Source organism: Vicia villosa, linkage group LG7, assembly GCF_029867415.1.
Source record: "Vicia villosa cultivar HV-30 ecotype Madison, WI linkage group LG7, Vvil1.0, whole genome shotgun sequence".
NCBI lineage: Eukaryota > Viridiplantae > Streptophyta > Magnoliopsida > Fabales > Fabaceae > Vicia > Vicia villosa.
The window spans coordinates 84,094,932-84,115,170 of record NC_081186.1 but is presented as its reverse complement, the minus strand read 5'-3'; the positions used below and the strand labels follow the sequence as shown (position 1 = coordinate 84,115,170).

Genomic DNA, 20,239 nt, shown 5'->3' with positions numbered 1-20,239 from the left:
CATTTATTTTAAAATTTTATAAATATCTTCTTTTATTATAAATATCTTTTTTAATAAATACCATTAATGTTATAAGATAACTAAATCATTTATCATTCAATATATTTAATGAGATTGATCATTGATATAATAATACATTTATAATTTATGATAAGACTTATTATTTATTTTAAAATTTATCTTCTTTAATAAATATAATCAAATTTTAATAAGATATAGTTATTCAGATGATAAAAAGTAACGTGAAACTTTTCAATATTAATTAAGGATTAAATTAGTGAAATTAATATATTTAATTTATATAATTAGAAATTTAATTGAAGTAAATAATAATTTAAAAAATTTATTGATGATTTTCTAATTTAAAATAAAAAATTAATATAAATTTTGTTAATATACTTTTTATTTTAAAAAAATTATTTTAAATTTTGTCTTAGACTTCTAAATTCATTGGACTGGCCCTGAACACTTCTACAAGACGAGAGTATTTTTCATATTTTTAGGGGAGAAACGAGTCTTCGTATTTCCACATCATAGTCAAATAGTTGGGTTAGAATCGATTATTCACGCACCACTTCAGCCATAAAGCGCGTGCATAAATATTTCAATCTCTAATATTAAGAAAATTCATTCATTATTCAGATATTCAATATATCTAAAAATTCTCTTACAATCCTCTCGCAAGCAAACAAGGTAACCCTTATTGTATTTTCGCAAGCACAATTATTAATACAATTTTGTTATCATTGTACTATGAACTAATTAATAAATTACTAGTATAGTACAGTATTATTTTATGAAGGATTTGTATTCATGGATGTCATATTTGACAAAACCAATAGAAAGCAGACACTGTAGTCTGTACATACATACGTGTGTCTCAACACTAAGCACCTTACTAATTTTTTATTGTTTTTATCGAATTGACACTACAATTAAACTATTGTCTCAACTCAACACCAAAATCAAAAACAAAAACAATTCAAAAATCTTCCTCAAAGTTTGAAATAATTTTCATGTAAAATTTCGTACTAGCCAGCATTAATGACACACGCATATTCCCATTTTTTACACGCGCCATATCATGTTACTAGTAATTACGTTAAACCTCTGAATTAATTAATTAATTAATTAACCCAGTCAATTGAATCAACTACACAATTAATTGAATTAACTAGAATTTTGTCCGTAATTAACGAAGTGTTAAGACTATTGAAAAAGTGAGTGTCAATTAAACCTTCATTTATTCTATAACCCTCTCTCTCTCTCTCTCTCTCTCTCTCTCTCTCTCTCTCTCTCTCTCTCTCTCTCAAGTTGGTAAGACAAAGACACCCTTTGATTCGCTTATGTTTTACACAGAAAACACAATCAAAGAGAGAGAAACAAACAAACACACAGAATTCATCTATGTACACTTCTCTTTTACTACCACCAAACCATGCAATTCACTCACCATGTGCCATTTTACACTTTTGCCCCCTCAACCTCTCTTAATTCACATCTCCCTACCCTTCTCTCCAACACAACAGCAAAATCCAAAACCAAAACACATTCATCATCGTAGTGTTCATGGCTAGCGTTGAAGATGTTTTTGAATTCCTTAGAAAAAATGGATTATCAGAAGCAGAGTCAGCTCTCAGAGAAGACATCATTGAAAAGACCAATCTCGCTTCCTTTGACTTCGAGAAATTCTTCTTTCCGATGATCCCTCCGCCTCCTCCGGTCAAACTCCGGTCAATTTCACGGTCATCGGAGTTTCCCGCCGATGATGGAAAATTCTCCAAATCGAACTCGGTTTCTTCCGATGAACAGTTTGTTAGCATCGGTTCACCTAGTTCTCGTGTTTCTTCTTCCGGTACTCTTTTTTTTTTTTTCTTATTCATTAATTGATTAATTAATTAATTTTTCGCATTAATCAATAATCATTATGCTCTGTTTTATTAATTGTGGATTTGTGATCGTTAATTGTGATTTTCTTGAATTAGAAGTGATTAATTTTGAAATTAGAAACAATGTTTAGTTAGATCGTTTAAGAGTTCTAGTTTTAGTTTCTGCAACTTGTGCAGTTGGATCGCATAATTGATTGATTAAATTTATATTTAGTTTCTCCAAAATTGTTCTTAGTTTTTGTTTTTATTTGTATAATCTATTTGATTTTTTTAACTTTTAGTGAGTTTATGTTTTAAAATTCGGATTATATTAAATGCACATGAAGTGCTTTAATCTTTGTCAGAAATATGAAATGCTTTTTTAAAAATAAATTCAATTAATATTGAAAAATTTTAACAAGCTTTTAAATAACGGTTTTTGTGATTTCGATTTGTACTGGTGTTGCAACTCTGGTTGAGGTCATCGCAGTGAGAATTAACCACAATTTGTTCTTTATTACAAGAACTGTGAATAATGGTATCGATTTTGGCACCTTTCAATACTGTTTTGTTGCAGACCGTTTTGAAAACCTTGATTCTTAGAGAATAGAAGTTAGGGCATTCTATAACTTAGGTTTTTTTGTGTGTGTGCAGAGTTTATCAATCCATATGGAGTCAATTCCTCATCTCAGACACATAATGATTCTGAATCTTCATCTGATAGATTGTCACAATTTGGTACAGCGCGCGATTATCATGAGTTCGATATGCAACATGAACCGTATTGGTATAACGAAAATGATGATGATGATTTCATGACTCCTAGTTTTGATGGACCTGATTTCTTTGGATGTGAAACTGAAGATAAGTTTGTTACGGAAAATCAAGAAAATTCTCTCGATCTTCGTTACAAGTACAAAGAAATACAATTAGAGGGAAATGAGGGTTTCATGGGCAAGCCGATGAAGCAATGCATTTGTAATCATTCATCTATAGTTGATGAAAATCTGGATTACCGTCACGGGGATGAGAAAGATGCCGATGTGCGTAATTGTGAAGTTCCTATAAATTTTAGCTACTCTGACTTGAAGGAAATTGATCTGAATGATTTTCATTTGAAGGATATTATTGATTCTTTTGACTCTTCTCCGCTGCTTACCGTGAAGCAACATATCAATTCGTACACTAAAAATGATAGCAGTGAGAGGTATAAAGATTCATACGACTTAACCATCACAGTTGCTGAAACAGATCTATCGAATGGGATTGAACCTTATGAAGTAAGAGATGATCGAGAGTTGAGTGAAGATTTCCGAGAGCAAGACGTTGCCGCGGATGGAGAGGATAACAATACTGATGATGAGCTCTTAAAATACATTCAAGACGATGAATACGAAGTATTTGAGCTAAGAATCGTACATAGAAAAAATAGGTATTATGCCTGTACACTCTTTCTCTTAAAATTGTTTTGAATATAAATCGCTATAATCTATTATTGCATTTGTAGGACTGGATTTGAAGAAAATAAAGAAGTGCCGATTGTGCTAAATACAGTAATGGCTGGAAGATACTATGTGACAGAATATCTCGGTTCAGCTGCATTCAGTAGGGTTGTTCAAGCACACGATCTGCAGACGGGAGTCGATGTTTGTTTGAAGATTATCAAAAATGACAAAGATTTCTTTGATCAAAGCCTAGATGAAATCAAGCTTCTAAAACTTGTCAATAAGCACGACCCGGCAGATAAACACCACATATTGCGTCTTTATGATTATTTCTACCATCAGGTATGTGTCATATACGGCCGATTTGATTTCATTTTAAGGGTTAACTTTCAACATTAAGTTAACTTATCTTGAACGAAATCTTCACAGGAGCATTTATTCATCGTGACCGAACTTCTGCGAGCAAACTTATATGAATTTCAGAAATTCAACCAGGAATCTGGAGGTGAAGCATATTTCACCTTACATAGATTACAGCTCATTACTCGACAGTGTTTGGAGGCTTTACAGTATTTGCATAACTTGGGAATTGTTCATTGCGATTTGAAGCCCGAAAACGTTCTAGTAAAAAGTTACAAAAAGTGTGAAATCAAGATTATTGATCTTGGAAGCAGTTGCTTTAAAACAGACAATTTGTGCCTATATGTACAATCTCGATCTTATAGAGCTCCGGAAGTCATGTTAGGCCTTCAATATGACGAAAAGATTGATATCTGGTCGCTCGGCTGCATTTTGGCCGAGCTATGCTCCGGTGAAGTACGTTCTAATTTACATTTCTTATGATATAAATGAAAATACATCTATATGATTTTCTCGCATTCATTTATTGATTCTGAGTTCTTTTTACGGCTATAGGTGCTCTTTCCAAATGATGCAGTCGTGATGATTCTCGCGCGCATGATTGGACTGTTTGGTCCTTTTGATATGGAGATGTTGGTGAAAGGGCAAGAAACACACAAGTACTTCACCAAAGAGTATGACATTTACTTTATGAATGAGGTTTGTTTCTCTTTAAATGTTTCTTTTCTATCGTAATCTTATCATATTTCCAAGGTTTTAAATAGCGGTCGTGGTCGCCTAAAAGCTTTCGCGATTTCGGACAGTAAAAATGTTGCAATACTGATTGTTATCGTCGCAGTGTGAATTAACCACCATTTATTTTTTATCTTAAAAACTGTGAATAACGGTATCAATAACCGATTTGTCACACCGGTTTTCACAGTTTGTTTTTATTCATGAAATTGTTGGTCCTACTTTCTAATCTTCATTAATATACACAGGAGACAGATCAACTAGAATACTTAATCCCAGAAGAGACATCATTGGAGCAGCACCTACGGATCACGGATACCATGTTTCTCGACTTCGTCGGATACTTACTTAACACCAACCCGAAAAGAAGACCAACTGCAAGACAGGCACTAAAACATCCATGGCTTTCCTATGTTTACAAGTCCAAGTAACAACATTCTTTCTCTGGTATGAAGGTGCAATAACTCTGTTAAAGTTGTTCATATCACTGTCTCAAGCTTGTTTTCCGCATATTGCAAATCTTGCAATCAAAATTTTGGTTTGTTATAAGCAACAACAAGTAAATTAATTCATCTTCTCGTTGTTGTATATTTTGTTTTTTTGTTTGTTTCAAGCTTATGAACAGTTTGTTCTTTGTATAGAATTCTTTTCATAATTCTTTTTCTTTTCATCAATTGGAAGGATTGAGCATCACCATAATAACATTTTGATGCCACCTTTTACAATTCTAACACAGTATATTTCCTAAGCATATCAATGGCCTAAAATAGAAAGTGTCAAATGCAAATGATCTTTACTTCATGACATTCTCAAATAAGACATTATAAACTATTATAAGCCACTAAGTAAACATGAAGCAATTATGTCCCTAACATATAGCAAAACATGGGATTAGCAAGAAACTAACCCAATTAATATTACAAAAATGAAATCTTAGAGTTATAGCTTTCATTCGAAGAAGCTATGAATCAAATGTAGAATTTAGTGAGACAATAATATTGTACTGAATTAAGTTATAAATTGTATATCAAGGGCAGATTTTGACATCTTTTGTTTCATAGAGAAAGAAGATCTTACTTCTGAATAATAAAGTAGTGGAACGGAATTCTCTCATTTTGAATCCTTCTTATGAATAACATGTTATGATATCTTAATTTTTTGGCTGTGTTTCATACACATTTATGTAACAATTCATTGAACCAAACTTTTGGCAACTATTAGAAAATTATTCCGTAGACACCATAAACTGAAGGTGATGAGGAAAATATACAGTGAGGAATTGAATTGTGTTTGGTGGAATTTTCTTGCCTCTTTTAAACAACAGCTTTTAAAACTGAATAAAATCAGATTTTTGGCAAGATTAGTTAGCAGCCGAATAAGATAAAGCACAAAAGCAATAAGTAAAAGCACACATAGAAATTATCCTGAGTAGTCCAGTCCCCCTGTCTTATAAGAAATTTTTTACTATAATCAAAATCTGGTTACAACCTGCTTAAGCAAATCAGCTTAAGACTTCCTTGCCCAATCAACCTAGAAAGAGACTTTTGCTCAAACAACCTAGCAAGAGATTTCATTTGTTCAAGCAACCTAGCAAGAGACTTACTCTAAACAAATAGTTTCGATGAAAAGACAAAAAGATGTACTCGATATAGAATTAGAGGTGCAAAAAGAATACAACACAAACAAAGACTTTGTTACTTAAGATTTCTAAGATATACAAAGATAAGAAATATCAAGACTATGTGTAATACAAGAAATATATACGAAAGCTTAGTGATCAAATCAGTTTTTCTTGTTGTTGTAATTTCTTGTTGTTTTTCTTGTCGTTGAAAGATGACTTGCACAAGAATCTTTGCTGAGAAGCAGTTTTCAAGAGAGAGACGTTGGAAGTTGGTAATGTTAAGATCTTTATTTGTTGGAGGCAATTCGGGGGTTTACAGGAGAGAGCATTTTATACTTGAGACGCACCTTTGTGAGAGACAAACCACATACTCATCTAAAGCCTTAAGGCGATAGGCATATGGGTCCTGTCACTTAAAAAATGCTCAACCTTAATTTTTCTAAGCAATGTGGGACTTTCAACTCACCCTTGTACACAACAATCTCTCCCTCAATTGTGAGTCCATCCACTATGCCTCCCTCAATCGAAAGCTCTTTCATTCACATACACTTGTACCGCCGTGCGGGCACTTCAACGGGACATGCCGCACAATCATGTCAAGACGACTTTCGATATAAGAGTCAACCCTTACTTGAACCATTGGCTCTGATACCATTGTAAGGTCATCAATTCGGTAGTCAAAAGGAGAGAGAATTTTACACTTGGGACACACCTTTGTGATAGACATGTCACATATTCACCCAAAACCTTAAAGTGATAGGTGTATGATTCCTCACAGTTATAAAGTGCTCAACCTTCACTTTTCTAAATAATGTGAGACTTCCAATTCACACTTGTACACAACAATTAATTTTCAAGCATGGCGACCACAAGGATTGTTGGGACAAACTAAATAATTCTTGTCAAGATTTCTTGAGCCTTGCACTAGGAACCCTAGTTGACTTTCTCCATAATCTGGCTTTCGACAAGATGGAACTACTTTACATAGAGTACGAACCAGAGGTGTTATACTATGTATCCAAGTCATCAGATTATGAGTTGTGATCAGAAGCTAAGGTTTCAAGTGTTGATCAGATTTTGATTCTTTAGAATGTGAGTCATTTCCTTATCTTTATAAGCTATTTAATTGGGTCATAACCAAGTTAGTTCAGAGATTATGACCTGCACACTTAAATAAATGTTAGTATACCCAATTATTCTTTAAATACTTTCTTATCATCCAAACCCAAGGAGTATGAATAAATTTTATTCTAACATAAGCTTGGTTGATAACTGGTCCAAACCTACTACATAATGCATTAGAGAAGGTGTCATTTAAGTCTCACAAGATGCCATGTTGGGACTCTTAATTGGTGGTTGTGTTCCATTAACATGTATGAAACATATTACATAATGAATTAATCCTGCATTATAGTGAACATGTTAGGTTATTGTACAATCATTTGTTCATGTATTCTTCTTCGCCTCTACATATATGCTTCCCCATATGCAAAGGAAGTATAGAATACTGATCCTTTATTGCATCACCACCGACAGTCTGGTTGGTTAAACTTACGAGATTATGTGAAGGAAGTATAGAAATATTTGAAGATTGAAGATAATGGTGAAGACTTGAGTGTCCTTCAATAAGTTTTCCAATCACATCAATTGGGGTAGTGTTCTCAGAAGGAATGAATATAACTCTTTCATTACGACTGATATATACTGAATTGGCAGACAACCAATCCATTCCCAATACCATGTCGATCTTCTTGAGTGGTCGGAAAATAAGGTTAATTAAGAACTCAAGGTCGTTAAAGGAAATATAACATATTCTACAGATCAAATGAGTTTCAAAAGCATCATCCGTAGCAAAGGAAACAACCATCGAGTTAGGGAGAAGGATATCTTCCAACCCAAGACATTGCACACATTTCATAAAGATAAAGGAGTGAATATCTCCACTATCCAATAACACAATTAAAGGTTGATTGTTCACAAAACAAGTACCAACAACGAGGTTAGTGTTACCCTTGCCCTTTATGGCATCCAAGATATAAACTCGACCTGTGTCTTTTCTTGGAATACTCTAAACATGACAATCCCTTGCATAGAGACTTGGAGCATCACATTTGAAATATCTCAACGGGTTTGACCCACAACTCCCAAAATGAATTCCCTTGCACTAATCACACTGAGGCGGCTGGGATGAATGATCACTATAAGACTACTTCCTTTTATGCGAAGAGTTTTGAGGTTTCTGATATTGACCCAAATTTCCTTTCCATACCAGATAACAATTCATGGTCCGCCACTGGTCAAGGAATCCTATGAACTTTGGTGGTTTCATCTTGAAGAAGGCATCAAAGAATGGCCTCACTTCATTCTGCAGAGAAAGAGGGGGTTCTAGTTGCCCATGCATACCCTGTATCATTTGAATCATTAGCTGATTTTGTTGTTTCATTGGTTGTAGTATCTGAGGCCACGTTTCCTTTGCATATCCACTTCCGACCTCGAGTTCCACTTTCCTAGTCCTAGGCCTTCCGGGATCTTTGTGTTCATCAGCCATCTCCATGTTTGCCCTACACATGGAATTATGTTGACTAGGCTTTATTCCACGTGTGAGTCATAAAAAATCATATTGATAATCACACATATGAGGAAACTTTGAATTGACTTATGATGTTTCATGGCAAAGTTGAAAATTAACCTGCTCTGATACCAACTATAACACCCCATACATATATGTCTAGAATAATATATAGTGGTATTATAATGTGGTACACGATATTCATACATAAACAACAAAAACGGAAAAAGGATTAATACAAGATACAAAAGTCAAATGTATCATGGAAAAAACACAACATCAAACAATACTAATGCATAAACTCCAACAACCACAAGCTGAATGACTCAAAATACAACGGAAGATAAGCCATTGGAACTCTTCCAAGCCGACTAATACTCAAAATATAATGGAAACCAAAAATAAACATATAAGAATTCCGTTTTCATTCTGGACATAATTTCATACTGATATTCTTCAGAATAAAATTAAACTTAGCTTCAACAAGGGGTTTTGTAAAGATATCAGTCCAATGATGGTCTGTATCAATAAATTTTAGTGAAAGGATCCCCTTCTGAGTATAGTCCATAATGAAATGATGTTTTATTTTTATATGTTTAGGCTTAGAATGTAAAATAGGGTTCTTAGAAAGACAGATGGCAGAAGTATTATCACATAGAATAGCGATGTCACTCTCATATATGTTAAAGTCTTCGAGATGGTTTTTCATCCAGAGCATCTGAGTACTGCATCCAGCTGCAGCTATGTATTCAGCTTCTGCAGTTGATAGCACAATAGTGGATTGTCTTTTATAAGACCATAAGATTAAGTTATCTCCCAGAAACTAGAAGCTTCTAGAAGTACTTTTCTTTCTTTTATGTCTCCAGCAAAATCAGCATCGCAGTAACCTACTAAGTTATAATTTTTGGATTTTCTATAACACAAACCAAGATTTGTAGTACCTTTCAGATACTTAAAAATTCTCTTAACTATTGTTAAGTGAGATTCTCTAGGATCTGATTGAAACCTGACACATAAACAAACACTATATAAAATATCAGGTCTTGACGATGTTAAGTATAATAGAGAGCCAATCATACCTCTGTAGAATTTCTGTTCTACTTTCTTACTTACTTCTTCTTTTTCTAGAATGCATGTAGGATGCATTGGTGTTTTGGTTGGCTTACTATTTGACATATCAAATTTGTTCAGAAGTTCTCTAACATACTTGGTTTGATGTATGTAATAACCTTTTGTCGTTTGATTAATTTGAATTCCCAAAAAGAATTTGAGTTCACCTATCATGCGCATCTCAAATTCAACCTGCATGTTCTTAGCAAATTCTTTGCCCAAGGAGGCTTTAGTAGATCCAAAGATTATGTCATCAACGTAAATTTTAAAAATTATAATATCATTTTTAAATGACTTACAGAACAAGGTTGTGTCTACCTTCCCTCTGGTAAATCCATTTCCCAAGATAAAGTTACTCAGTCTTTCATACTAAGCTCTAGGAGCTTGTTTAAGACCGTATAACGATTTCTTGAGTTTGTAAACAAACTCGGGATGTTTTTAATCTTCAAACCAGGAGGTTGGTGAACATAGACATATTCATCAATGTAGCCATTTAGAAATTCTCTTTTGACATCCATCTGATATAAAGTTATGTCATTATTTACAGCGAAAGAAATTAAAAGTCTGGTAGATTCTAACCTGGCCACTGGAGAAAAGGTTTCAGTATAGTCTATTCCTTCTTGCTGACTATAATCTTGCGCAAACAGTCGATTTTTTTGACAACTTCTCCTTGTTCATTAAGTTTGTTTCTGAAGACACATTTTGTTCCAATAATATTGAAGCCTTTGGGTTTAGGAACTAGATCCCATACATCATTTCTGGTGAATTGATTTAGTTCATCTTGCATTGCAAGTAACCAATCATTATCTAAGAGATATTCGTCAATGGAATTGGGTTCAATCAGAGATACTAATCCCATAAGAGACTCTTCAGTATTTCTGAATGAAGATCTTCTCCTGATTGGATCATCAACCTTTCCCAGAATCTTGTCTTTAGGATGTGCTGAGATACTTATGGAGAATATTTTTTGAGTTAGTTCTTCAAAGGTTGTCGGAACACTCGTACTAACTTTTTCAAATTTTAGTTGAGTTTCTATTCTTTCTTTTTCAGAAGTTTTGTCTTCGGTACCTGCAATTTCAAGTTATATATCTGCAAGATACTCACATTGCTTTGACTTTTAAGGGCCAAGCTTATCATCAAACCTTACATTAATGGATTCTTCCACAATTTATGTTTCAGTGTTATACACTCTGTAGCCTTTTGAGCGTTCAGAGTATCCTAACATCAAACACTTTTGAGTCTTATAATCAAACTTGTTCAATTGATCTTGTGTTTAATATAAAGCTGGTACATCCAAATGGATGAAAATAGGAAATGTTGGGCTTTCTGCTCTTTCACAACTCATAAGGAGTCTTTTACAGAATATGTCTTATAGAGATTCTATTCTGAAAGTAGCATGTTGTGTTAACTGCTTCCGCCCAAAAGTGTTTAGCCATGTTAGTCTCATTGATCATGTTTCTGGTCATTTCTTGTAGAGTTCTATTTTTGTGTTCTACCACTCCATTTTGTTGAGGAGTTCTAGGACATGAGAAATCATGAGAGATTTCGTACTCTTTGAATAGTTTTTCAAAACATTTATTTTCAAACTCTCCACCATGATATCTTCTGACTTTTACAATTCTAATCTCTTTTTCATTCTAAACTTCGTGGCAGAAGTTAGAGAACACAATATGTGACTCATCCTTGTGTCTTAAGAATTCTACCCAACACAATATGTGACTCATCCTTGTGTCTTAAGAATTCTACCCATGTCCATATGCTATAATCATGTATGATCACTAATCCCAATCCATACTTCTTACCACTGATTGAAGCAGTTTTCACTGGTCCAAACATATCTATATATAGAAGTTCTAATGATCTAGAGGTAGAGACAACATTTTTAGACTTGAAAGAAAGTTTTCCAAACTTGCCTTTCTGACATGCTTCACACAAAGCATTTGAGATATTCTTCTCATAATTAACATATCCCAATCTTCTGTGCCAGGCCCATTGCTCATCGTTTTAAATTTTGTTTTTTTCTCTTACCATTAAAGAGGATAGTTCCATCTTTCTGACAAATTTCTTTACAGGAATTTTGATTAAAGATTATATCGTAACCATTAACACTTAATTGAATAATGGATAACAATATATGCATTAATCCATCTACTAATAGAACATTAGATATAGAGCAAAGTGTATTGTTACCAATAGTTCCAGAGCCAATAATTTTTCCATTTTGATTGCCTCCGAAACCTACGTAACCTCCAGCTTTAAGTTCCAGACTTTGGAACATATGCTTTCTTCCTGTCATGTCTCTAGAGCATCCAGAATCCAGGTGTGATACGGTGGAAGAACTGACTTTTTGTTTTGTTTCGCAAATAATGTTGCGGTGAGCAAAAGTCACCATCGACTTTTATTTTATCCAATTTGGAAAGGCAAAAAGAATAGGAAAGACCTTTTTGAAAGAGATTTAGTTTGAGGGGTAGGTTATACAAAAGGAAGGTATGAGCACCCTTTGTATCCATGGTTATCCATGGACTCTTAATTGCTTAACTCACTTTGATTTGTTTCAAATTGTTTGAAAGTGCGGTGTGTGTTTAGAAAAACAATTTGTAAAGAACTTAACTTTTTAATGATTCATCATTCGAATATATACAAAGTATTTGTCTTGAAAGAGGTTTTTGAAAAGCGAGGTGTGAAAAGCATTTTGAATGTTTTTTATTTGAGCAAGCAATCAGGAGTTACCTACCATAAGTTCGTAAGGTCTATCTTGTTCTTAAAGTCTTTCAATTTAAGGGAAACAGACTATTCATACCATTTGTAGGGTAGGTAATCTTTTCATTGGATTTGAAGGGACATCAAAGGTCGTCGTATGGTCATCGAAGGCAACATTGTAGGGATACCTTAGCAATCCAAAGGGACTATCATCATTTGTGTAGGCACCTCGAGGAACAAGATCATTTTAATCGTAGGCAACTCGAAGGGGCTATGATCTTTTATCGGAGGGACTATGATGACTTGAATCGTAGACAACATTTGCTAAAGGTATCCCTACGCTCGAGGGACTTGACCATGTATTCGAAAAGGCAACGAAGAGAGGGTTACCCTAAAGGTGAGTGTGTGAAAAAAGAGTGTGTTAATTCAATTACTTAATCCTGAGTTAGTGATCTATGTCCAGTTATTATCTTGCCATACAATTTTTAAACATTCATCTAACAGTTATAGCAGTTTATAGGGTGCAGAAAGTAAAGGACAGAAAATAAAATCCTACGCTATTACAAGGCTTCGGGATGGGGGATTACAATAATTGAGGAGGTACGGAAAATAAAACCCTAGTTAAAACTATTACAATCCATGAACAGTTACATGAAAAATACAACAAATAAATCCTAATTACATTATTACAAACTCTGAGCAATTACATAAAAAATACAGATGAATTGTGAATAGTGAATAACTAAAGAAATCGAGAAAAGATCGGAGATGAGGAGGGAAAGATTTAGGAGACGAAATAATATTTTAAAGTTAATACTAATATCCTAAATTAATTATGAAAGATTAATCTAATTAATTAATTAATGAAAATATATTTAGTCCTCTAATTAAAATCTTAATCAAATCCTAAATCTAATCAATTAGAATTAATATTACGGAAAAACAATCAAATTAAATTAAAATCAATTATTTTTGTGATTTTACGAAAATTAAATCAAAGTAACTAATCCTATTTAAAATTAAATTCAATTAGTTGTAAAAAACATATTAAGTGAAATTTAAAACCTAATCCTAATGGTTTATGTAAATTAAAATTAAATTGGTGTTAATTATTGGTTAATTGATTTGTGGATTAAAAAAACAAAAATAAAGTATATAAAAAAAGAGTGAGAAAAACATGAGAAAAAAGACTGTGGGAGCCAAGGATTTAACGAAAATTATACCCTGTACCCCTGCTTTTATCCCAATACCCCTACCAAAAAAAAATTCGGACAAAATTACCCCTGTATAAATAGTGAAAATTACCCAAATTTTCACTTTTTCACTCATTTTCACGTTTTTGAATAGGGAATTTTCTTGCCCAAAACCGGATAACCCAGCCATCAGAGTTCCGGTTCAGCAGACTTGGAGAAAGTAAGTTTTTTTAAAAAATATCTCAGCCGGATAACCCAGCTATGGGGTTTCCGGTTCATTTTTTTTTCTTTTACATAGCCGGATAACCCATTGATGGGGTTTCCGATTCATTTTGTCTCAGTCGGATAACCCAACAAGGGGATTTCCGGTTCTTCTAGACCTTAGCCGGATAACCCAGTCTTTGGGTATCTGGTTCCTATTTTTTTTTTGTTTTTTTGTTTTTTTTTTTAATATCATTTTATTTAATTGTTAACTATTTTATTTTTTGTTTTTTAGTGGTTCGAAGAAGAGGAGGTGCGATCGACGGAATGCGTCAAAGAGGAAGACAACGTCGAGAGGCTGATGGCGAGGGAGCTGCTCCTGAGGTTGATCCGCAGCATCCGGCATTTCCCGGAGGACCTACGGATACATCATTATTGGTTAGATATCAGAGGCACGTTGCATATCATTTATGGTTGGGCGAGGTACGTAAATATTTTCTTAAATGTTTTTTTAAATTACATGTACTTATATATTAACATATATTACAAATTATTTTCAGGAGAGACAACCAAAGCCGACCTTAAAGGTTGCTGCACATGGCAGCAAATTAATAGGATGGGTTCCGGCAATGCTCCCAAGGCAGATGGAAAATTGGTAGTTGCATCTGGCCTTTCATCTTTGCAGCATACTAGTTTGTCGAGGGTAGATACGCATCTATTATCTGCTTTTGTTGAGAGATGGCATCCTGAAACATCGTCATTTCATATGCCGTTCGGCGAGATGACCATCACACTAGACGATGTTTCTTGTCTTCTTCATGTACCGATTAGGGGCCAGCTGGTTGACCCCGATGTTGTTGTCACCGATTATGATGCCATCCATCTAGCTGTTGAGTTGTTTGGTGTTTCACTGAGTGATGCAACTGAGGAGGCTTCTGCTGTAAGGGGTCCTTACTATAAATTAGATTGGTTGAAGCAAGTTTTTGAGCAACAAAGAGCTGCGAATAAATTTACAGGCGCTATGAGAGCATACATGATGTTGCTATTAGGTTGTACCATTCTTGCCGACAAGACGTTTACTCTTGTCGAGGCAAAATATCTTCCACTTTTGAGAGATTTGGATAATTGTGGAAGCTATTGCTGGGGGGCAGCTGCACTGGTTACTCTGTATAGATACTTAGGGGATGCCTCATTTTATTCATGCAAGCAGCTTGGCGGTTATGCCTCTCTTCTTCAGGTTTAAAATTTTACTTATTATTTAATTATACTTAATATCTAATATTTTAGTTTAATTTATCTGTGCCATAACCATGCAAAGATGCAATGGCTCTAAAACCACAATTTCCATCATCCATTACATCAACAATGTCATCAATAAATGGTCTGATGTAATCTGGAAATTGCACAATGTATTTATCAAATTCTCTATTTTTTGAGGTTTGAGATAGTTGTGAATATAACCTCTTTGAAGATTTTTGAGAACTCAAATGTGATTGATCAACATACTCATATCCTGAAGGATCACGATAAACATCATATCCCACAGGTCTCTTCCCTTTTTTCTTAACCCCTCCTTTGGTTTTAATTTTTTCAGGCGGTGGACACATCTTTGTTGTAGTTGGATAAGCAATCTCACACACTCTGCTTTTTAATGCTCTTTTTCCGACAACATCTAATGACCTCCACATTTTCTAAAATTTCATCGATGGCATTTGTCATGTCTATTTCTGATCCATCATCTGCATCTATATCTTGATTTCCTTCCATACTTAGTTTCCTCCAATGAATATGAATAGCCTCAATTGGTATCGCATCACCACTCAATGTATATCTCCCTAACTCACAAGCACATGGTAACCCATATACTTTTCTATGAGTACATCCGCACTTTTGCGTATCGGTACCCACCATGTCAATCCTCAACCACTCTTCAGCAATATGCCTCAATGCAGCTATTGATACTGAACCACGCAAATTTGAATAAAAAGGACTAGTATGTGCATGCTCAACTTCATAAAAACTCTTCTGAAATGAAGCTCTAATGTTGCCCACTTGTATCTTGATGTTGTCATTCATAGCCTCCCAACATTTGCATAAATCACCTAAGCTATTCTCTAATATTTGCTTAAGTTTCCAATGTGCAGACTCCACCCTTTAAATTAAAAAAAACAACTAATTATCTGTAATATTAATATAAAGAAACAATGTCGATAAAATCACATAAACATACCTATTTGTTGTTGTGTTGCCCAAATTTATCACTTCTTCCTCGCTTGCCTGTTTTGATATCTGAACGAGCTATTATAACTGTTACTTTATTCCTGATTCCAACGTCCTTAATCCAACTTATCGCCTCTTCTCTTGTAGCAAATTTTTGACCAGTTACAAAAACATCAGTTGTATCCACACATGTTTGAGTTACATCGCATTTCTTCAAAGGAGGATCCACACCTAAATATATATATATATAATTAATTTAGTTTCATATATAATTAAAAAAAATAAAAAGTTAAAATTAAAGTAATTTAAAAAAAAAAGGAAAAAATTAAAAAAAACAAGAACCGGAATACCCACAAAGGGGATATCCGGTTGGGAAAACTTGAAATTTAACAAACCGGAATACCCATACATGGGATATTGTTGAAAGAGTATTGTGGTGTACTTTTCGTTTTATATCGTATCCACAGGGATTATTGCGATATCACCGCCGTTCTATAGCCTATTTTGTCTTGAGTTAATGTTACTTTAGTTTTAGGTTTGCAAAAGGTCATTCAATCACTTTAGTAGCAAAGAGTAAATTAATGAAAATTCTAAGTTAAAGAAAATGTATCAAGATTCGATTTCATCGACCTAAGTTTGTATGTTTCCTTATAAATATATGCTTATGAACTTGCTAACGATCAATATAATTACGTATCGACACCTATATCGTCCGTGTCCGCAACGATATAGCTAGATTTACCGTATTGTTTAACCGACGATTTCTCCACCGTTTAAACAATACAAATAACGTTTTAAAACCGATACTTAGTAAACATCAAACTCTAAATCCATGTCTGCAACTTATAGTTTGAAAGATGATGAGTTAGGTCTAGATACAAACATTGATGTCTCAAACATTTATACCAAAGAAAAGCTTTAATAAACAAACTAAACCATCTATATTGATCATCACTTGTTCATACACATATATTCACAAGAAAAACATGCAAAAGGCTAGGAAGATTACATCTTATCTTGATACAAAAGGGATTTAGCTATCCATGAGAATGGTAGCTTGCACAAGAAGGAAAGGATGAAGATCAACAAGCATCAAAGGCGATTAATCGACGATCAAGGCTTCCAATCTTCAACTCTATGTTTGCTACAGTAGAAAAGTGTTCTTAAGCTCTCAAAATCAACCACACACACCAAAATATCTGAAAATCTCTTTATATAGTTTTTCTGAAATCTGTCCAGGGCGCGTCGCGCCCTCCAGCGCGCTACGCGCCATTACACTTATAAAATATAAACCGCCCATGCGCGCGACGCGCGCAGATCTCTGGTTTGAAGCTCCAAAATATCTTGCCCAGGGCGCGACGCGCCCACATGCCCGCGCGACGCGCGCATACTTCTGCCAGGCACTCTCTTGTCAAGCTCAAAGTAAGCTCCAAACATCCCAAAATTAGCCAAAACCTACACAATCATAACTAAAAACACAAATTAACATAAAATGAAAGCTAAAAATTATAAACTATAAATAATTATCTAAAACTTCAGAGAATTAAAAGCATATTCGATAAAATCGGTTAAAAGGTGCCACTAATTAAACTAAATATTAACAATATTTGGCACCGAACAGATATCCGGTTGGTAAAAGTTGAAATAAAACAAACCGGAATACCCATCCCTGGGATATCCGGTTGATGAAAGTTTTAAAAAAACAAACCGGAAAACTGCATGTCTGGTTATCCGGTTCAGACGACGTAACACTCTTCCTTTCTCTCTTTACCGTCCGTACAAACAGTAACAATGAAAAAAAAAAAATTAAAAGTAAAAAAGGATAAAATTGGAATTTTTAAAAAATTGTCGGGGTATTGGGATAAACGTAGGGGTACAGGGTATAATTTTCGGATTTAACCCAGATCATAGGATTTGAAGATCTACATGCGTTACCACTTCAGCTACCTTTGTGTGTTGCAAATAAAACCAATGTCAATTCATAAATGTGAAACAATGCATAAAATATTAAATTCAAAAGAAATGGTCAAAGTGGGTCCCTATAAGTCATGTGTGGCCAATCAAAACCGGAGAGAGGCGAATTTGGTTGACTGGCCAATCACAACGTCCCACGCGTAGTCAAAAAGTCCAACATCCTGTTCATCATCTTCATCTTATTTTTCCAGATTTTTGTTACGATTTTGCTTCAGTTTTGCTACGACTTCGCCATGAACATTTCGTAGCTAATCCTGCAATCATGGAACACACGAAAATACGACTCAAACAAAATTAAAAAGCACCCAGATTCCCTAAATTGACCCTTGCAAAGCTGGTGGTGGTGTTAGTTTTCATTGAAATGACCTGTACAATGAGATATGAAGCTTCCCGTTCATGATGCCCAACAATGGCATTGATCGATTCCTGCATCAAACCTCACAAACAAAGCATCAAATGGACCCTAAACAATAGCATGAACATGTATGGATGCATAAAATCAGTTTATATTTCGTGAATAAGAGGTTAGAAACCCCAGACTTTACCAAACTGGTGTAACCTCAAATGAACAGTTCTAGGCACGATCTTGCTTGCTTAAGGACTTGGAATGATTCTTGGAAGGCTCAAGAGGATGAATGAATGGCTGTTTTGGCTTGAGAACCACTGTAAATTTCTTTTGCAAGTTGCCCTAAAGCTTTGATTTTTTGAAGAGTTTTTCTAGGGCTTTGAGAGGCACCATTCGTGTCTTCCCCATCTGGCCTTCATCTTGTACTCATAATGAGTGCATTAGGTCAAATATTTGTCTTGGACTTCAAGTTATTTGATGACTTGGAAATTGAAAAAGATTGATTGAATTTTTATTCAAATCTTTCTATTTTTTCTCAATTCTCTTTCCAATCTCATTTGTCACGTTTTTGGACATTATTTGGGCCTCTATGTGATTAAAATAAAAGCCTTATAATTTACTTCATTATTTTGTGGTTTTATTTAATTTATTTTGCATTTAAATGAATAAAAATTCAAATAAACCAAATATATGGCACAAAAATATGAGAATAATTATATGGGCTCTTGTTTAGGTCGCAATCATATTTAAAATCCAAAACTTAGGACCATTAGCTTAAAAATCTAAAATTGGCCAAAGTGACTTGCATGCTTCTCTTGAATTTTGACAAACTTGTGCAATCCATAACTTCTTCAATTTTTGTCATATGAAGGTGTTCTTTAACTTTTTAAGAAGCTTAAGATGTCCTCTAAAGGCTCCTTTTAGTTTCATCTCAATTGAGTCTCTTCCATGTTTATGTACCACTCTTTGAGAAAAAGTGTTTTTTTGTTGACTTTCAAAAGGACCTGTAATGTTTTGGCTCATATCTTTCAAATGAAGCATTTTTGGCCAAGTCATTAATGAGACAAAGATGTAGAGAACTGAACTTCATTCAAAGTGAGCTTTAGTTGGACAATTTTTGATAAAGCATGTGGAAGTTATGTCTGGTCAAAATTTAGTTGACTTTCTCCTAAAAATCCTAATTTAGAAACTTTGAGTTTTGTCAATTTCTGAACATCCCTTGATGAATCATGATCAACCATTGATCAAATGATAAATGTGACTTCATATTCTTGATGTTGAGTAAAAATCTTGACTTCTGACTGTATTTTGACCAAAGTTCAAATCAGTCGACTGTTGACCATTTTAGCATTTGACTGAGAAAACTTGTGGACTAAAGCTTGAAACTTGGTATGAGGATTCTTTGAAGTATAAGAGACCATATGAAATCCAATTGAGACCTTGATACATCCATTTCCTTTGAGAAAACCAAAAACCTAATTCTGGAGACCTTGGTTTAGGAGAAGAATAGATGTGTTGCTTCCTGTACCACTTTGAACAATTGGAGACCTCAGTGCCTGAGCCAATTTGTTTTAAAATATGGTGGACAAATTTTGGGGTATGACACCAGATACCATGGTTGGTATTTCAATCTTGCTGTTAAGGACATATGCAACATAGATTATTTTATCCTTAGGTACCCATATCTTTATCGGTCCTTTTTTATAAGACTTTACTAAATTCCGGTTGAGTTTTGATTTCTCACTGGAATTTGTAAGATAGGAGTTGCTAGTATATTTAATATCATGTGTGTGACCATATGTGAAGTTAGAGTTTTTAGGTGTGATTTTAATGATCATGTCGTCAACGTGCTTAGGTTTATTTGATTTCCTGAACAGTTGATTTCCATCTACATAAGTAA

General features: G+C 34.2%; 2 protein-coding genes across 2 annotated transcripts; both read left to right on the top strand.

Moving 5' to 3' along the window:
* The first annotated feature begins 1,289 nt into the window (after positions 1-1,289).
* LOC131621021 (uncharacterized) lies at positions 1,290-5,107 on the top strand. Its single transcript, XM_058892223.1, has 6 exons — positions 1,290-1,855; positions 2,523-3,300; positions 3,376-3,655; positions 3,743-4,129; positions 4,229-4,372; positions 4,654-5,107. The coding sequence occupies exons 1-6, from the start codon at positions 1,570-1,572 to the stop codon at positions 4,834-4,836; spliced, it is 2,058 nt and encodes a 685-aa protein (XP_058748206.1). The 5' UTR covers positions 1,290-1,569; the 3' UTR covers positions 4,837-5,107.
* A 7,655-nt stretch (positions 5,108-12,762) lies between these two features.
* On the top strand, positions 12,763-15,042 carry LOC131619542 (protein MAIN-LIKE 1-like). Its single transcript, XM_058890630.1, has 4 exons — positions 12,763-12,802; positions 13,753-13,818; positions 14,095-14,286; positions 14,360-15,042. Exons 1-4 carry the CDS (start codon positions 12,763-12,765, stop codon positions 15,040-15,042), a joined length of 981 nt encoding a protein of 326 aa, XP_058746613.1.
* Positions 15,043-20,239: the final 5,197 nt, after the last annotated feature.

What these genes read in the sequence shown, in the direction of transcription:
- LOC131621021 (XM_058892223.1), top strand. Translation starts at nt 1,570, where the DNA reads ATGGCTAGCGTTGAAGATGTTTTTGAATTCCTTAGAAAAAATGGATTA. An exon ending in TTCTCGTGTTTCTTCTTCCG is followed by an intron (nt 1,856 to 2,522) that starts GTACTCTTTTTT and finishes GTGTGTGTGCAG; the next exon opens with AGTTTATCAATCCATATGGA. An exon ending in ACATTTACTTTATGAATGAG is followed by an intron (nt 4,373 to 4,653) that starts GTTTGTTTCTCT and finishes TAATATACACAG; the next exon opens with GAGACAGATCAACTAGAATA.
- LOC131619542 (XM_058890630.1), top strand. Translation starts at nt 12,763, where the DNA reads ATGTATTCGAAAAGGCAACGAAGAGAGGGTTACCCTAAAG. An exon ending in GTTCAGCAGACTTGGAGAAA is followed by an intron (nt 13,819 to 14,094) that starts GTAAGTTTTTTT and finishes TTTGTTTTTTAG; the next exon opens with TGGTTCGAAGAAGAGGAGGT. An exon ending in TTTATGGTTGGGCGAGGTAC is followed by an intron (nt 14,287 to 14,359) that starts GTAAATATTTTC and finishes AATTATTTTCAG; the next exon opens with GAGAGACAACCAAAGCCGAC.